Here is a 15,992-nt window from a genome sequence, read left to right as displayed (position 1 = left end):
TGTGTGTATGTATGTGTGTGTGTGTGTGTGCGCGCGCGCGTGTGAGTGTGTGTGTGTGTGTGCGTTGTGTGTGTGTGTGTGTGTGCGTGCGTGTGAGTGTGTGTCAATGAAACAGAGAAGAGAATAGAACAGTATAAAGCAACAAAGCATGGCTGTGTGTTTGTGGCTGTCATCAGGACCTGGTGGGGCTGATTGAGAGCAGTCAGGTGGTGGTCGTCAGCGGAGAGACGGGCTGTGGGAAAACCACCCAGGTGAGTAGCTGTCACTACTGTTCTCCTTCTGTGTTTGTGGGTTGCCACTCCCATGCTCACTCGAATGTGTGAGTGGACTTTTAGACTGTACATGTGTACCTCATTGTTTTATCCTACCGTTTTGGCAGCCATACTCAGTTATCAGGGCTGTGCTTGCTGGGTATGTTCATGTTTCCATGACATTCCCAACGCTGTCATGGATTGCAGGGTCTTTATCATGCATATTCGGTGTCCTGTATGTGTATACACACATGTGCATGCTAGTCAATCTGGGAGGTAGGAAATATCTCTACCTTTAACCCATACTAGGCGTAGGGGGAGGGGGTGGGGGTTCAAACACAGGACCCTCAGATTGGAAATCCATTGATCTGACCACATGGCTGTCACGCCCAGAGAATAAGTGTCATGATGGCTGTGTCAACTGTGGTACACTCAGCTTCATTTTGACCTGAATTACTGCTTTTAAAAGTGTGACGCTTGATTTACTGCTTTTAAAAATAGCAGGGATGTAATCATTGGGTGTGTCAGTTTTGTGGGTGGAAGTGAAAGCAGAAAATCACAGACATGTTAACATTAACTGCTGCAGCAGTCCTCGCAGGTACCCACTCAGAGTCACAAAGAACTGTTTGGAAACCTAATGAAACATCACAGGTCTATGTTCTGTTTAGGAGTGTTTGTTTCATGTTGATGCATGTTTTCTATTTAAGTTGTTTAACATTCATTCGTTTTTTCTGAAGTCCGTGCTTTGATATCTTTATTTCCTTGTTCAGTGTATTTTTCAGAGGGGTTTGGGGATTGAATCATGTTGTTGTTAATCTGTATTTGATTTGAGATACTTGGTTTTTTAGGAAGGCTTTGCATTCAGAGACATTGATGCAATCTGTGGAATGATTCGGTGGCCCGTTTTGCTTTTGACCTGATTTGCTGGTGGCCCGTTTTACTGTTGACCCCATTTGTGGTTGGCCCAAATTGCAGGTGGCCTAATCTATTTGTGACCCAAATTGCTGATCACAAAATTTCCAGGTAACCCAGTTTGTAAGTGACCCTTTTCGCCGGTAACCTGTTGTGATAGTGGCCTGTTTTACTGGTGACCCATTATGCTTATGGCCCATTATGCTGGTGCTCTGTAATGTTGGTGACCCATTTTGCTGGTGATCTGTTTTGACGGTGGTCCATTGTGCTTGTGGTGCATTTTGCTGGTGATTGATTATGATGGTGGCCCATTACTCTTGTGGGCCTCTATGCTGGTGGCCCATTTTGCTGGTAATGGACTGTGATGGTGGCCCATTACGCTTGTGGGCCTCAATGCTGGTGGCCCATTTTGCCAGTGATCGATTGTGATGGTGGCCCATTTTGCTGGTGATCGATTGTGACGGTGGCCCATTTTGCTGGTGATTGATAGTGATGATGGTCCATTTTGCTGGTGATGGATTGTGATGGTGGCCCATTACGCTTGTAGGCCTCTATGCTGGTGGCCCATTTTGCTGGTAATGGATTGTGACAGTAGTCCATTTTGCTGGTGATGGAATGTGATGGTGGCCCATTTTGTTTGAGGTCCTCTATGCTGGTGGCACATTTTGCTGGTAATTGATAATGATGGTGGCCCATTATGCTAGTGATCGATTGTGACAGTGGCCCATTATGCTTGTGGTCCATTTTGCTGGTGATCAGTAGTGATGGTGGTCCATTATGCTTGTGGTCCATTTTGCTGGTGATCAGTAGTGATGGTGGTCCATTATGCTTGTGGTCCATTTTGCTGGTGATCAGTAGTGATGGTGGTCCATTATGCTTGTGGTCCATTTTGCTGGTGATCGATTATGAGGGTGGCCCATGTGCCAGTGATCAATAGTGATGGTGGTCCATTTTGCTGTTGATGTGTTTTATGCTGGTGGGGAGAGGGGGGGGGGGGATGGGGGGGATGGCTGTGTGTGGTGAGTGTGGGGTGGTGTCCATGTGCAGGTTCCCCAGTTCATCCTGGATGACTACGTGGAGAGGGGCAAGGGGTCACAGTGCCACATCATCTGCACACAGCCCCGCCGGATCAGCGCTGTGTCGGTCAGTACGTGGGACAGATGGGGGTTAGGTCTGGCTGTGTGTCTGGGTGTGTGTGGGGAGGGGGCGCTGGGGGGTTGGGGGGGGGGGGGTGGAGTAGGGGGAGACAGATTGTGTGGGTGTATATGTGAGTTTGTATTGGTGAGTTCGCATGTGTGTATATAGTGTGTGATTGTATGTGTGTGTTTGTGAGTGTGTGTGTGTGTGTGTGTGTGTGTGTGAAAGGAATATAACAGAGTAGAATAGAATTGAATTCTTTGTTGTGAAACGTTAGGATTTATGAGACCTAAGGCATACACAGTAATATTTGTCATTTGTGAGTGAAGCATTCAGACACAAAGTTGCTTCACAGAATCCCTCTTTCATGTGTGTGTGTGTGTATGTGTACGTGTGTGTGTGGTATGTGTTTGCATATACATTTTGTGACTGTTTGTGTGCGTATATGTGGTATGTGTGCGTGTATTCATTTGTGACTGTGTGTATGTGTGCATGTGTGTGTGTAAGTTATGCATTTGTTGTGTGTGCATGTGTGTGTGTTTACGCTGCATGCACATATATCATGTACTCAAGTGTGTATGGGTGGGAACAGATATACATAATGTCCATTCCAACAAAACTTTTACAACTCATGTAAATGAAGCCGGTGTGGCACTGCACCTGTATGATCCCAGGTGGCAGAACGAGTGGCGGCTGAGAGGTGTGAGAAGTGTGGAGGGGACGACAGCAGCGTGGGCTACCAGATCCGTTTGGAAGTGTGAGTGTGTGGGGGCCAGTAGTTCATTGGGCTACCAGATCCGTTTGGAAGTGTGAGTGTGTGGGGGCCAGTAGTTCATTGGGCTACCAGATCCGTTTGGAAGTGTGAGTGTGTGGGGGCCAGTTGTTCATTGAATCATCTTCTTCATCATCTCCTGTGAAAATCAGGGGTCATCTGTGACCATCACTGACCACCTGTGATTACCATTGATAGATTGATTAGAATCATTCTGATGAGAGCTGGTGTCAGATGTCCACCTGGATTTGGCTTGACAGCTGGAAGGAGTATGTGTGGTACTGTTCTTCTTATTGGTGTTAATGATACTTTTACATTGCCTGTCAATGGTCAGAAACCAAGCTCTGAGTGCTTTGCAAACAGTCATTTGCACAACAGGTTGCTGACCTGAGCAGAGCTGACTGAGAGTTGCCTTGAATTACTCATCATTTGTTTCCTGTTTCATTCAGTCAGGCTTCAGTCACATGCACACACATACATGTATGATATATTATTGAAATGGATTTTGTGACAGAATTTTCCCAGGGAAAACTCTCTTGTTGCTATGGGTTCTTCCATGTGCGCTGAGTGCATGCTGTTTATTGTCTCATCCGAATGACTAACGTCTGGACCACCTCTCCTGGTCTTGTGGGGGAGGAGTAAAATTCAGGTGAGAGTGGGATTCAATCCCTCGCCTTCAGATTCTTGCGCTTCCCAGAGGGACACATTACTACAGCGCCACCACTCCACTCCATGCACTGTGCAATCTCACTGACAAAATGCTAAGCTCATTCTGCGCTGAGCATTTTTTCACCAGTGAGTGTGTTTTTGTATCTAACACCGGAGCAGTGGTCAGGCATTTTATCCTGATTCATCAAACTTCTTTTTCTCGACCTTTCAGCAAAGTGTAAACAATAAGGGAAGGGGCAAGAATCTTGATAAACTTCCTGGCAACTTACTGATGAAGTTTGGGTGCAGTTTGAGGATTTTCAAATATCTTTAAATAAATTTTATTTATATTTACAGCAAGAAAGTCACGTTTCACTAATTATAAAGTATTAACCCCTTGACTGTGACGTCATGGATGACATCATTAAAAGAAGGGAAATAACTCTGGAAGACTAAAAATTCAGATTTGATCTTGAGTGGTATTTCTCTGTAGCATTTCCTCAGCTTTTTGGTGATTTGTGGCTTGAAACACTGCTCTCTACTGGTTTTTTTTTCCCGACAATTAAGGGATCAAACAAAAATGGTTCTGAGATATAAATTATAATACAGTTCTTTTGATCCTGACAGAAATATACAAAGTAATCATTGTAAATACTGACAGGTGAGGCAGTATTTGAGTGACCTATGCGAACTGTGATTCTTTTAGTTTTAAAGTCATCTAAGAATTACTGTTAAAATCTCCTGTTTTGGCGAAGGGTTTTGCAAGCTGTCATCCTCGCTGTGTAGACAGGGTAAAGATGGGATATCTGTGGCTGCCTTCACCTCTACACTCCATCTCGCTCACTACGATCAGCTTCGGATCCACTCCACTTACGCATATCCAGATTCAAACTCTCGACTGTTGGCTGCCGTTCTTTCTCTGTCTCTGGACCTTGCAGTTAGAATGAACTTCCTCTTTCGCTTCGTCAAGTTTCCACACTTAGCTCTTTCAAGTCTGGCCTTAAAATCCACCTCTTCCCAAAATAACCTCCCTTCCCTGCCTCTTCCTTGTCTTTAGTTTCTCCAGTTTTAGAGTTATGCGTGCGTGAGAATGACTGGTGTGAAAGCGCTTAGATTTGTCTCTGCACAAGATTCAGCGCTATATAAGTACCATTATTATTATTATTATCTAAAGACTAAAGAAATAAAGACTTACGTGATCAGGTTTTCTAGTTTTCTATATATGAACACATGCTGGGGAAGGAGGCTGGGGTTTGGTGTACCTATAGCTTTTCTTTTTCATTCTTGGGTTGCAACTCCCACTTTTTCTCATATACTTGAGTGGGCTTTTACATGTATGAATGACCGTCTTTACCCCCACCACGTAGACACATACACGCACACACACTCACTCTTACTATAATCCACACTGAGACTGTGTTTCTCTGTGTGAACAGACGTCAGCCCAGAAAGCAAGGCTCCATGCTGTTCTGCACCACTGGTATAGTGCTCAAGTTCTTGGAGGGAGATCCGTAAGTTTTCCTTTTGTTTCCAGAGTGAGAATGAATGTGTGTATGTGTGTGTATGTCAGTGTGAGAGAGAGAGAGAGTGTGTGTATGTTTGTATGTGTGAGAGTGTGTTCATGCTTGCATGCGTATGTATGTGTGCACGTGTGTGTGAGTGTGTGTGTGTGTGTGTGTGTGTAAGAGAATGTGTTTGTGTGTGTGTGTGTGTGTGCCAGTGTGTACCACTGTATTCATATGTGCTTGCATGCATGCGTGTGTGTGTGTGTGTGTGTGTGTGATATGCTAGAAGTACACATACATATTACCTTTATTCACTTTTGTGTGTGATAATGCATCAGTGCATGTCCATGTGTGTGTACCACGTCACATCATCGTGACACCCTCACAGACTGCTCCGGAGGACCACCCACATCATCTTGGATGAAATCCACGAGCGCGACTTGCAGTCCGACTTTCTGATGATTATCCTCAAAGACCTGTTGCCTCGGCGACCTGACCTCAAGATCATTCTCATGTCTGCCACGCTAAATGCGGAGATGTTCTCCAAGTACTTCCGTGAGTTGTGTGGGACAGGATTTGTTTGATGATGATGATGTGTGTGTGTGTTCACAGTGTGTGTGTGTGTGTTCATTTTGTGTGTGTGTGTGTGTGTGTGTGTGTGTGTGTGTGTGTGTGTGTGTTCACATGTGTGTGTGTGTGTGTGTGTGTGTGTGTGTGTGTGTGTGTGTGTGTTCACATGTGTGTGTGTGTGTGTTTTCACAGTTTTGTGTGTGTGTGTGTGTGTGTGTGTGTTCACAGTTGTGTGTGTGTGTGAGTTCATGCAGGTAAGTGACACTAACATACCAGCACTTGAACCTACACACATGTAAAGACACTTCACTGTTGCATGTTTGTTTGGGTTTGTGTGATTCTATACTCATTTTGGTTTTGTATGTATGTGTATTTGTGTATACATGTGTGTGATGGGGGAATGGTGTAAATGTGTGTGTGTGAACGACTGTGTATACATGAATTTATGAAATGAAGTAATACTTAGATTCTCACACACGCAGACATTACATGCAGACACTTACATGGGCCCATGCATGCACACACACACACACACACACACACACACACACACACACACACACACACACACACACACACACATACATACATACACTCACACACATACTGAACTCACACCACACCACACACACACACACACACACACACACAGGCACACATTTAATACTGTTATTTATATTTACATTGTTGTAGGTTAATACTTGTTGATATGCATATACATATTCTCCTTCCCATGACAACTCATTCAATACACACCACAACCTCTTTAGACTTTTTCTTATAAATACTTTTCCTCTGATACATAACATGAACTTTTTTTTTTTTTTTACACTAATATTCACATGCATTCCCTTTCCATTATACACTACTTTACTGCTTTCCATCTAAAAACACTTATAGTGAATAGACGTTAAACTGAAGAAAACAGGCACACAGCCATGCACACTGACATTGATGTTCACACCCTGTGATTGTGCTGACAGACAAATGCCCAATGATCAACATCCCTGGCTTCACCTACCCAGTACAGGAGTTTCTTCTGGAGGATGTGTTGGAAATGACAAAGTGAGATGTTGTTCTGTGTGTGTGTGTGGGTGTGTGTGTATGTGTGTTTGTCAGAGTGTGTGGATCTGTTAGCGCTTTACTTTAGGTTTTAGTGACATTAGGAAGTCTCTTGTTTTGGTTGTTCATTCTCTGCATTTGTACTTGATTGTTTATGACTGAGATTACAAATGTAGAATCTAAAGTGGAGAGAGAGAGAGAGAGAGAGTCTGTGCATGCATGTGTGATATACAAAATTTGTTTTCCTATCAAAGTGGATTTTTGTACAGAATTTTGCCAGAGACAACCTTTTTGTTGCCGTGGGTTCTTTAACCTTTTGCTAAGTGCGTGCTGCACACGGGACCTCAGTTTATCATCTCATCCAAGTGACTAGCGTCCAGACCATTACTCAAGGTCTAGTGTGGGAGGGGGAAATAGTGGCGAAATACTGCACTCAGATTATATCACTTCCTAGGTGGACACATTGCCACTAGGCCAATGCTCCACCTGCACCTTTTTGTGTGTTATTTTAAAATGCAGATTTTTTATTGTATTGTGACATGTGTGACAGGTGCAAAGAATTGTGAAGTGAATTTTCAGTTATTGCGATACGCTTTTTGTTTATTGTGATATTGGGAATAGTTTAAAGTATTGTTATAGGGTTTTTAACTCCTTGACTGCCATGCTCGTAGAATTCAGGGTCATGATGACATAACTGATGACCTCTAAAGAAGGGAAATAACTGTGGAAGGCTGAAAATTGACACAATTGGTTTGGAGTGGTATTTCTTCAGGCCGTGTTCTCACTTTTTGGCTGATTGTTCTGGATATTGATTTATGACTTGGAAACACTACTTTCTGCTGTTTCTTTCTTGGCAGTGAAAGGGTTAAGTATTGTTATTTGACATTGCATTATGTTTACTTTTTCATGTGATATATGTGACGAGTGTGATGATTGTGTGTGTGTGTCTGTGTGTGCATAAATTTGTGCTTGAGTGTCAGGTTGCCTGAATGTAAATGCATTTAAGTTTTCTCTCTTTTTTTTTTTTTTCATTTTAATGTTTAAATGTATATTTTAAACATCGGTATTTACATTTGTACAGCACAATTTAGCATATTTTACATGGAAAGGCGGCACTTTATGAATTAGATGATTATTATTATTATTATTATGGTGACTAACTCTGTAAACCCCCCCACCCCCCACCCCCCACAGGTACCAGCCCAATCCAGACAACCGCCGGAAGCCCCGGAGAAGCTTCAAACGGGTGGACAGGGAGAAGGAGCAGGAGGAGGAGTGGAACTACCAGGCCTGGCTCCGTAACATGGAGGGCAGGTCAGTGGTGATGTGTGTGTGTGTGGAGGGGTGGGGCGGGGGTGTTAAGAGGGAACTGGGTGTGTTGTGTCTGTGTGGATGGGTGGGGGTGTATGTGGGAGAGGGTTGGAGGGGGGTGGGGTGTCTTTTATGTGGTTGGTGGGCGGGGGGGAGGTGTAGTGGGTTTGTGTGTGATGGGGCTGGGGGTGGGTGGGTTGTGTATGTGGCATGTGGTGTCTGTTGTGTGTGTTTGTGTGTTATATGTTTGTGTGTATACATGTGTATGGTGTGTGTGTGGTTATGTGTGTAGGTGTGGTGTGTGTGTGGTGTGTGCATGTATTTTATGTGTGTGTGGTGTGTGTATGCATGGTGTGTGTGTGTGTGTGTGTGTGTGTGCATATTGCATGTGGTTGTGTTTTCTTTACATTTTTATATTTGTTACATTTGAATATAACAATAGGTGAATAGAAAATTAACTTTTTTTATTCAAAGTGTGTTACATTGAGTGTAACAACAGCTTTATAATGGAAAGGTGAATAGAGAAAAAAACTTCTGTTTTTTTTCTAAAGTGCATTGCATTTGATTTTGAATATAGCAGCAATAAACAAACCAACTCTGTTTTCAGTTACTCCCGTTCCACCATCGAAGCTTTGAGAAACTTTGACTACTCCAAGATTGACCTTGACCTTGTGGTGACCCTGATTCAGTATATCGTCACCAAGAAAGAGGTCAGCACACACCTGCGACCTTGGTGTTTCACGGCTGAGTTCCCTTCCCCGTCTTTCTTGTTGATTTTGTAACTTGTGTGCGAACTTGATTGGAGAAGAGAGAAAAAAAAAAGTTCTTCAAATGAAAAATCTTTGAATGGATGCTTGAAAATGATTGAGTGTGTTTTATGATAATTGATTGTGAATGTGTTTGTACAGATAGGTGCGTGTGTGTGTGTGTGTGTGTGTGTGTGTGTGTGTGTGTGTGTGTGTGTGTGTGTTGTGTGCTTAGAGAGTGTGCAGTGTGTAAATGCATGCATGTATGGGTATGTGTGTGTGAGTGCATGCATGTGTGTGTGTGTGTGATCTTGTGTGCATGTATGATTGTGTGTGTGTGTGTGTACATGTGCAGTGATCCCAGTGAATGGGTGTAAGTACAAGTGCGTGTATACATGTGTTGCAACAGGATGGGGCAATCCTGGTGTTTGTCCCAGGGTGGGAGGAGATCAGCAATCTTCACAAAATGCTTCAGGCCTCCTCTTTCGCTTCAGGTAACGGTGCTGTGTACAGGTGTCACTCTGTGTATGTGTGTACAGGTGTGTGTTGGATTTTGCAGGGGTGTGTACAGATTTCACTCTGTAGGTTTGTACAGGTGTGTGTGTGTGTGTGTGTGTGTGTGTGTGTGTGCAGGTTTCGATCTCTATGTACAGGTGTGTGTGCGGGTTTCACAGGTGTGTGTTTCGGATTCACTCTATGTGTTTGTTCAGGTGTGTGTGTGTGTTTGTTCAGGTGTGTGTGCAGGTTTCACAGGTTTGTGTTTAGGATTCACTCTGTTTGTTTGTTCAGGTGTGTGTATGTTTGTTTAGGTGTGTGTACAGGTTTCACAGGTGTGTGTGTGCAGGTTTTGATCTGTATGTACAGGTGTGTGTACAGGTTTCACAAGTGTGTGTGCAGGTTTCAGTGTGTATGTTTGTACAGGTGTGTGTACTGGTTTCACAGGTATGGGTACATGTTTCACAGGTGTGTGTTTTAGTGTAATTCAGGGTTTCACTCTGTATGTGTGTACAGGTTTTACTCCTGTCTGTCTGTCTGTCTGTGTTTGTCATCTAAAGTAACACACCCGTGCATTTCCATGTTTCTTGTGCAGAAAAAAGATACATCACTTTGCTCAGCAGTGTGTGGTAAACCAATCAATTATTCTTCACAATAGGTGTCATCTTGACTACTTCACGATAATCACTTCAGTCTTTGAGAGGTACAGCAATGATGGGCACAACAACCCAGTGGTTGAAGCATTGGACTTTTAATCTGAGGGTCAAACCTGGTTGCAGCACCTGTTGGCTAAAGTGTGGAAATATTACAGATGTGTAGACCTGTTAGTGCCTTAATCCATTTTGTGTTGTATATTCATGTAGAAGATCAAATATGCGTGTTAGATATCCCACAGTCCACATTAGCGCTTGTGGGTTATGGAAGCAAGAACACACTCAGCACAAACACAAGGGCCTGGCTGCTTGCTTGGTGGGGGTAATGGGGGTGAGGGGGGGTGAGGAATGGTCATGCACGTAAAATCCCATTCGTTGATATATGTGAACATGGGTCCTGCAGCCCATGAATGCAGAAGAGGGATGCATCAGCGAGGGACAAAACTAGTGACAGCCCAGATGTCCTGTCACAGTGCAACACCCAGCCAGGCACTGATTCTGTTGACAGAAAAGCAGACGGTGTTTTGTTTCTCCCCCTCCACTAGACCTTGAGTGGTGGTCTGGACGCTAGTCATTTGGATGAGACGATAAACCAAGGTCCTGTGTGCAGCATGCACTTAGCGCACGTAAAAGAACCCATGGCAACAAAAAGGTTGATCCTGGCAAAATTCTGTAGAAAAATCCACTTCGATAGGAAAAACAAATAAAACTGCACGCAGGAAAAAAAAAAAGGGGGTGGGGGGGTGGCGCTGTAGTGTAGCAACACGCTCTCCACAGGGGAGAGCAGCCCGAATTTCACTCAAAGAAATCTGTTGTGATAAAAAGAAATACAAATACAAATGAAGGAGTCTGAGAAATCTCTCAAGTAGTATACCAGTATGGAACTACAAGGGTGCCGTTATGTCACAGGTTCCATTGACAGCAGCACGACTGCTCTGCATTTCTGTTCATTGCTGTGCTTTGTTGTAGAGTTAGTGGACCAGGACTTGCAGTCTTTGTTCAGGACGAATCCTTTGCACTCTGTTGATATAATGTTTATGATTGTTAAATGCTGTTAACATTTTGTCTCCGCTCATTTTGTTTTGAGTTACATTGTATAATTATGGATGTTTTGGGTTTTTTTTTTTACTTTCTTTTTATCCATTTGTTTGCCTACCTGTGCTTTCCTTTCTTGTTTTTGTAACTTTCTTCTTCTTCTGCATTCACTCGTATGCACACGAGTGGGCTTTTACGTGTATGACCGTTTTTACCCTGCCATGTAGGCAGCCATACTCCGTTTTCGGGGGTGTGCATGCAGGGTATGTTCTTGTTTCCATAACCCACCGAACGCTGACATGGATTACAGGATCTTTAACGTGCGTATTTGATCTTCTGCTTGCATATACACACGAAGGGGGTTCAGGCACTAGCACATATGTTGACCTGGGAGATCGTAAAAATCTCCACCCTTTACCCACCAGGCGCCGTCACCGTGATTCGAACCCGGGACCCTCAGATTGAAAGTCCAACGCTTTAACCACTCGGCTATTGCGCCTGTCATTTATGTGACCATAATGCTAAAGTGTTTCATAAGTTAACATAACTTAGCTGTTGGATGTACTAGCTTTTGTTTGATCTTGGTGTGATGGCAGCATGTTTGTCACTCACATTGGTAAGGGCAGTTTATTCCCAGGTGTGTGAAGTTAATCTGTGTATGTGTGTTTGGTGTGATGTGTGTGTGTGTGTGTGTGTGTGTGTGTGCAGGATGCAGGGTAATCCCCCTTCATTCTCTCATGCCCACGGTCAACCAGCGTGAAGTCTTTGATCGACCTCCTCCTGGTGTGCGCAAAATTGTCATCGCCACAAACATTGCTGAAACTAGGTCTGCATAAGTGTGTGTGTGTGTGTGTGTTTTATGTAAGTTAACGTGTATGTGTGTGTGTGTGTGTGCAATTCTTGCAACTACATTATCACTTTGTCGTCTGTTTTCTGCTGTGTTAAATTTAGATAAATAAAAAAGTAAAACAAAAATTTATGACAAATATTGCTGTTTTATTCATATTTTTATTTAATGAATGTTTTGTTGGCTTTGGGGGTGGTTACTGAGTGAGTGGAGGATTGATGGGTAAAGCATTCAGTGATCAATATTGATTCAATGATCAGTGTTCATGTGACGACTACCCTAGCCATTGTTCTTGTGACAGTAAGCATAGGGTCCAGATAAATGTTCATGTTATGATTATCTAAGCATCAGAATCAGTTATCTGTTTTGATTTGACTGTTGATATTGCATCAAAATCAATGTTGATGTGATTGTCATGGCTCCAATATCAGTATTCATGTGATGATTATTTTAGTGAATGTTTTTGTGATGATTAGCATAGCTTCAGTATCAATGTTCATGTAACGATTATCTTAGCTGATATTTATGTGACAATTAGCTTGGCATCAATAGCAATGTTGTATGTGACTGTAATCTTAGCCAGTGTTTATGTGACAATTATTTTAGCATCAAAATCAATGATCAGTGTTGAAGTGACAGTTGTGTTGATGTGATTTTGCCATGGCGTTAAAATCACTGATCAGTGTTTAAGTGATGACCAGCATAGCGTCAGTATCGATGTTAGTGTGACGATTAACTTTACATCAAAGTTAGTGTTGATGTGGTGACTGTCCACCTTACACCACCATCAATGATAACTGTTGATGTGGTGACTGTCCACTTTATATCACCATGAATGATCAGTGTTGATGTGGTGACTGTCCACCTTATATCACCATCAATGATCAGTGTTGATGTGACTGTCCACCTTACATCACCATCAGTGTTGATGTGGTGACTGTTCACCTTAAATCACCACCAATGTTCAGTGTTGATGTGGTGACTGTCCACCTTAAATCACCATCAGTGATAACTGTTGATGTGGTGACTGTCCACTTTATATCACCATGAATGATCAGTGTTGATGTGGTGACTGTCCACCTTATATCACCATCAGTGATCAGTGTTGATGTGGTGACTGTTCACCTTAAATCACCACCAATGTTCAGTGTTGATGTGGTGACTGTCCACCTTACATCACCATCAATGATCAGTGTTGATGTGGTGACTGTCCACCTTACATCACCATCAATGATCAGTGTTGATGTGGTGACTGTCCACCTTACATCACCATCAGTGATCAGTGTTGATGTGGTGACTGTTCACCTTAAATCACCACCAATGTTCAGTGTTGATGTGGTGACTGTCCACCTTACATCACCATCAATGATCAGTGTTGATGTGGTGACTGTCCACCTTACATCACCATCAATAATCAGTGTTGTTGTGGTGACTGTCCACCTTACATCACCATCAGTGATCAGTGTTGATGTGGTGACTGTCCACTTTACATCACCATCAATGATCACTGTTGATGTGGTGACTGTCCACCTTACATCAATGATCAGTATGGTGTGGTGACTGTCCACTTTACATCACCATCAATGATCACTGTTGATGTGGTGACTGTCCACTTTACATCACCATCAATGATCACTGTTGATGTGGTGACTGTCCACTTTACATCACCATCAATGATCACTGTTGATGTGGTGACTGTCCACCTTACATCAATGATCAGTATGGTGTGGTGACTGTCCACCTTACATCACCATCAGTGATCAGTGTTGATGTGGTGACTGTCCACCTTACACCAATGATCAGTGTTGATGTGGTGACTGTCCACCTTACATCACCATCAGTGATCAGTGTTGATGTGGTGACTGTCCACCTTACATCACCATCAGTGATCACTGTTGATGTGTAGTGACACAATCAATGATCAGTGTTGATGTGACTGTCCACCTTACATCACCATCAATGATCAGTGTTGATGTGGTAACTGTTCACCTTACATCACCATCAGTGATCACTGTTGATGTGGTGACTGTCCACCTTACATCACCATCAATGATCACTGTTGATGTGGTGACTGTCCACCTTACATCACCATCAATGATCACTGTTGATGTGGTGACTGTCCACCTTAACATCACCATCAGTGATCACTGTTGATGTGGTGACTGTCCACTTTCCATCAATGATCAGTGTTGATGTGGTGACTGTCCACCTTACATCACCATCAGTGATCACTGTTGATGTGGTGACTGTCCACCGTAACATGACCATCAATGATCAGTTTTGATGTGACTGTCCCCCAGCATCACCATAGACGACGTGGTGTTCGTGGTGGACTGCGGCAAGATCAAGGTGAAGGACTACGACCCCAGCACCAACCTCACCTGCCTGGAGCCGCAGTGGGTGTCCCGCGCCAACTCCAGGCAGAGGCGGGGCAGAGCTGGCAGGTGAGGGGAGGGGAGGGGGTGGGAGGTGTGTGTGTGTGTGAGTGGGTGTCCCGCCCCAACTCCAGGTAAAGACATAGCAGGGCTGGCAGGTGAGGGACGGGGTGGGAGGTGTGCGTCTATGTGTGTGTGTGTTTGAGTGTGTGTCTTATGTGTGTTTGAGAGTGTGAGTTCTGTTGGTGTCCTGCGCCATCTTCAGACAGAAGGTGTAGGGTGAAACAATGTGTGTGTGTGTTTGTGTGTGCTGTGGTGTGCAGGGTGTAACAACGTGCGTGCTATGTTGTGCAGGGTATAACAGTGTGTGTAGTGTTTATGTGCTGTGTTGTGCAGGGTGTGATTGTGTGTGTGCTGTGTTATGCAAGGTGTAACAATGTGTGTGTGCTGTGTTGTGCAGGGTGTAACAGTATGTGTGCTGTGTTGTGCAAGGGGTAACAATGTGTGTGTGCTGTGTTGTGCAGGGTGTAACAGTATGTGTGCTGTGTTGTGCAAGGGGTAACAATGTGTGTGTGCTGTGTTGTGCAAGGTGTAACAATGTGAGTGTGTGCTGTGTTGTGCAAGGTGTAACAATGTGTGTGTGTGTGTGTGTGTGTGCTGTGTTGTGCAAGGTGTAACAATGTGTGTGTGCTGTGTTGTGCAAGGTGTAACGATGTGTGTTCTGTGTTGTGCAAGGTGTAAGAATGTGTGTACTGTGTTGTGCAGGTTGAAACAGTGTGTGTATGTGTGTGCTGTTGTGCAAGGTATGACAATGTGTGTACTGTGCTGTGCAGGATGTAACAGTGTGTGTGTGTTTGTTGTACAGAGTGTAACAATGTGTGTGCATAGTGTAGACTATAACAATGTGTGTATGTGTGTTGTGCAGAGTGCAGGACGGGTACTGCTTCCACCTGTACACAGGCCTCAAGTGGCTGGAGATGATCGACTACCTGCCGCCAGAGATGCTGCGCACACGGCTGGAGGAACTCTGTCTGCAGATCAAGGTCTGTCGCACGCACAGGACCGTGGGCCCTGCAGCCCAGTGGTTACTGAAAGCATTGGACTTTCAGTCTGGGGGTTTGAAACCTGGTCGTGATGCCTGGTGGGTTAAGGATGGAGATTTTTTTCCGATCTCACAGGTCAACCAGCCAGTGCCTGGATGAACCCTATTCATGTGTAAACACATGCAGATGATCAAGTATGCTCATTAAAAGTACTGTAATCCATGTCAGTGATATGGGTTATGGAAACTTCGTTTGTGGGCTGCAACTCCCACTTTCACTCGTATGTAGACGCATGGGCTTTTAGGTGTATGACCATTTTTACCCCGCCATGTAGGCAGTCCTACTCCATTTTTTGGGGGGGTGCATGCTGGGTATGTTCATGTTTCCATAACCCACTGAATGCTGACATGGATTACAGGATCTTTAATGTGTGTATTTGATCTTCTGCTTGCGTATGCACACGAAGGGGGTTCAGGCACTAGCAGGTCTGCACATATGTTGACCTGAGAGATCGTAAAAATCTCCACCCATTACCCACCAGGTGCCTCTGCTGAGATTCGAACCTGCAACCTTCAGATTGAAAGTCCAACGCTTTAACCACTCGGCTGTTGCGCCCGTCGGTTATGGAAA

The 15,992-nt window shown here is 44.0% G+C and overlaps 1 protein-coding gene across 1 annotated transcript in view; it reads left to right on the top strand.

The window, feature by feature from the left end:
• The window catches only part of LOC143287205 (ATP-dependent DNA/RNA helicase DHX36-like), a 47,689-nt gene that overhangs the window by 9,834 nt on the left and 21,863 nt on the right, over positions 1-15,992 (top strand). The window contains exons 6-17 of the mRNA XM_076595151.1: positions 177-251; positions 2,211-2,306; positions 2,975-3,057; positions 5,157-5,231; positions 5,614-5,780; positions 6,779-6,860; positions 8,052-8,171; positions 8,776-8,878; positions 9,324-9,408; positions 11,806-11,923; positions 14,245-14,388; positions 15,245-15,362. Of these exons, the coding sequence (XP_076451266.1) occupies positions 177-251; positions 2,211-2,306; positions 2,975-3,057; positions 5,157-5,231; positions 5,614-5,780; positions 6,779-6,860; positions 8,052-8,171; positions 8,776-8,878; positions 9,324-9,408; positions 11,806-11,923; positions 14,245-14,388; positions 15,245-15,362 (1,266 nt within the window). The remainder of the gene's footprint in view (positions 1-176; positions 252-2,210; positions 2,307-2,974; positions 3,058-5,156; positions 5,232-5,613; positions 5,781-6,778; positions 6,861-8,051; positions 8,172-8,775; positions 8,879-9,323; positions 9,409-11,805; positions 11,924-14,244; positions 14,389-15,244; positions 15,363-15,992) is intronic.

Source organism: Babylonia areolata, chromosome 11, assembly GCF_041734735.1.
Source record: "Babylonia areolata isolate BAREFJ2019XMU chromosome 11, ASM4173473v1, whole genome shotgun sequence".
NCBI classification, from domain to species: domain Eukaryota; kingdom Metazoa; phylum Mollusca; class Gastropoda; order Neogastropoda; family Buccinidae; genus Babylonia; species Babylonia areolata.
Note: the sequence above shows the minus strand (reverse complement) of the source record. Positions and strands in the feature narration are given on the sequence as shown.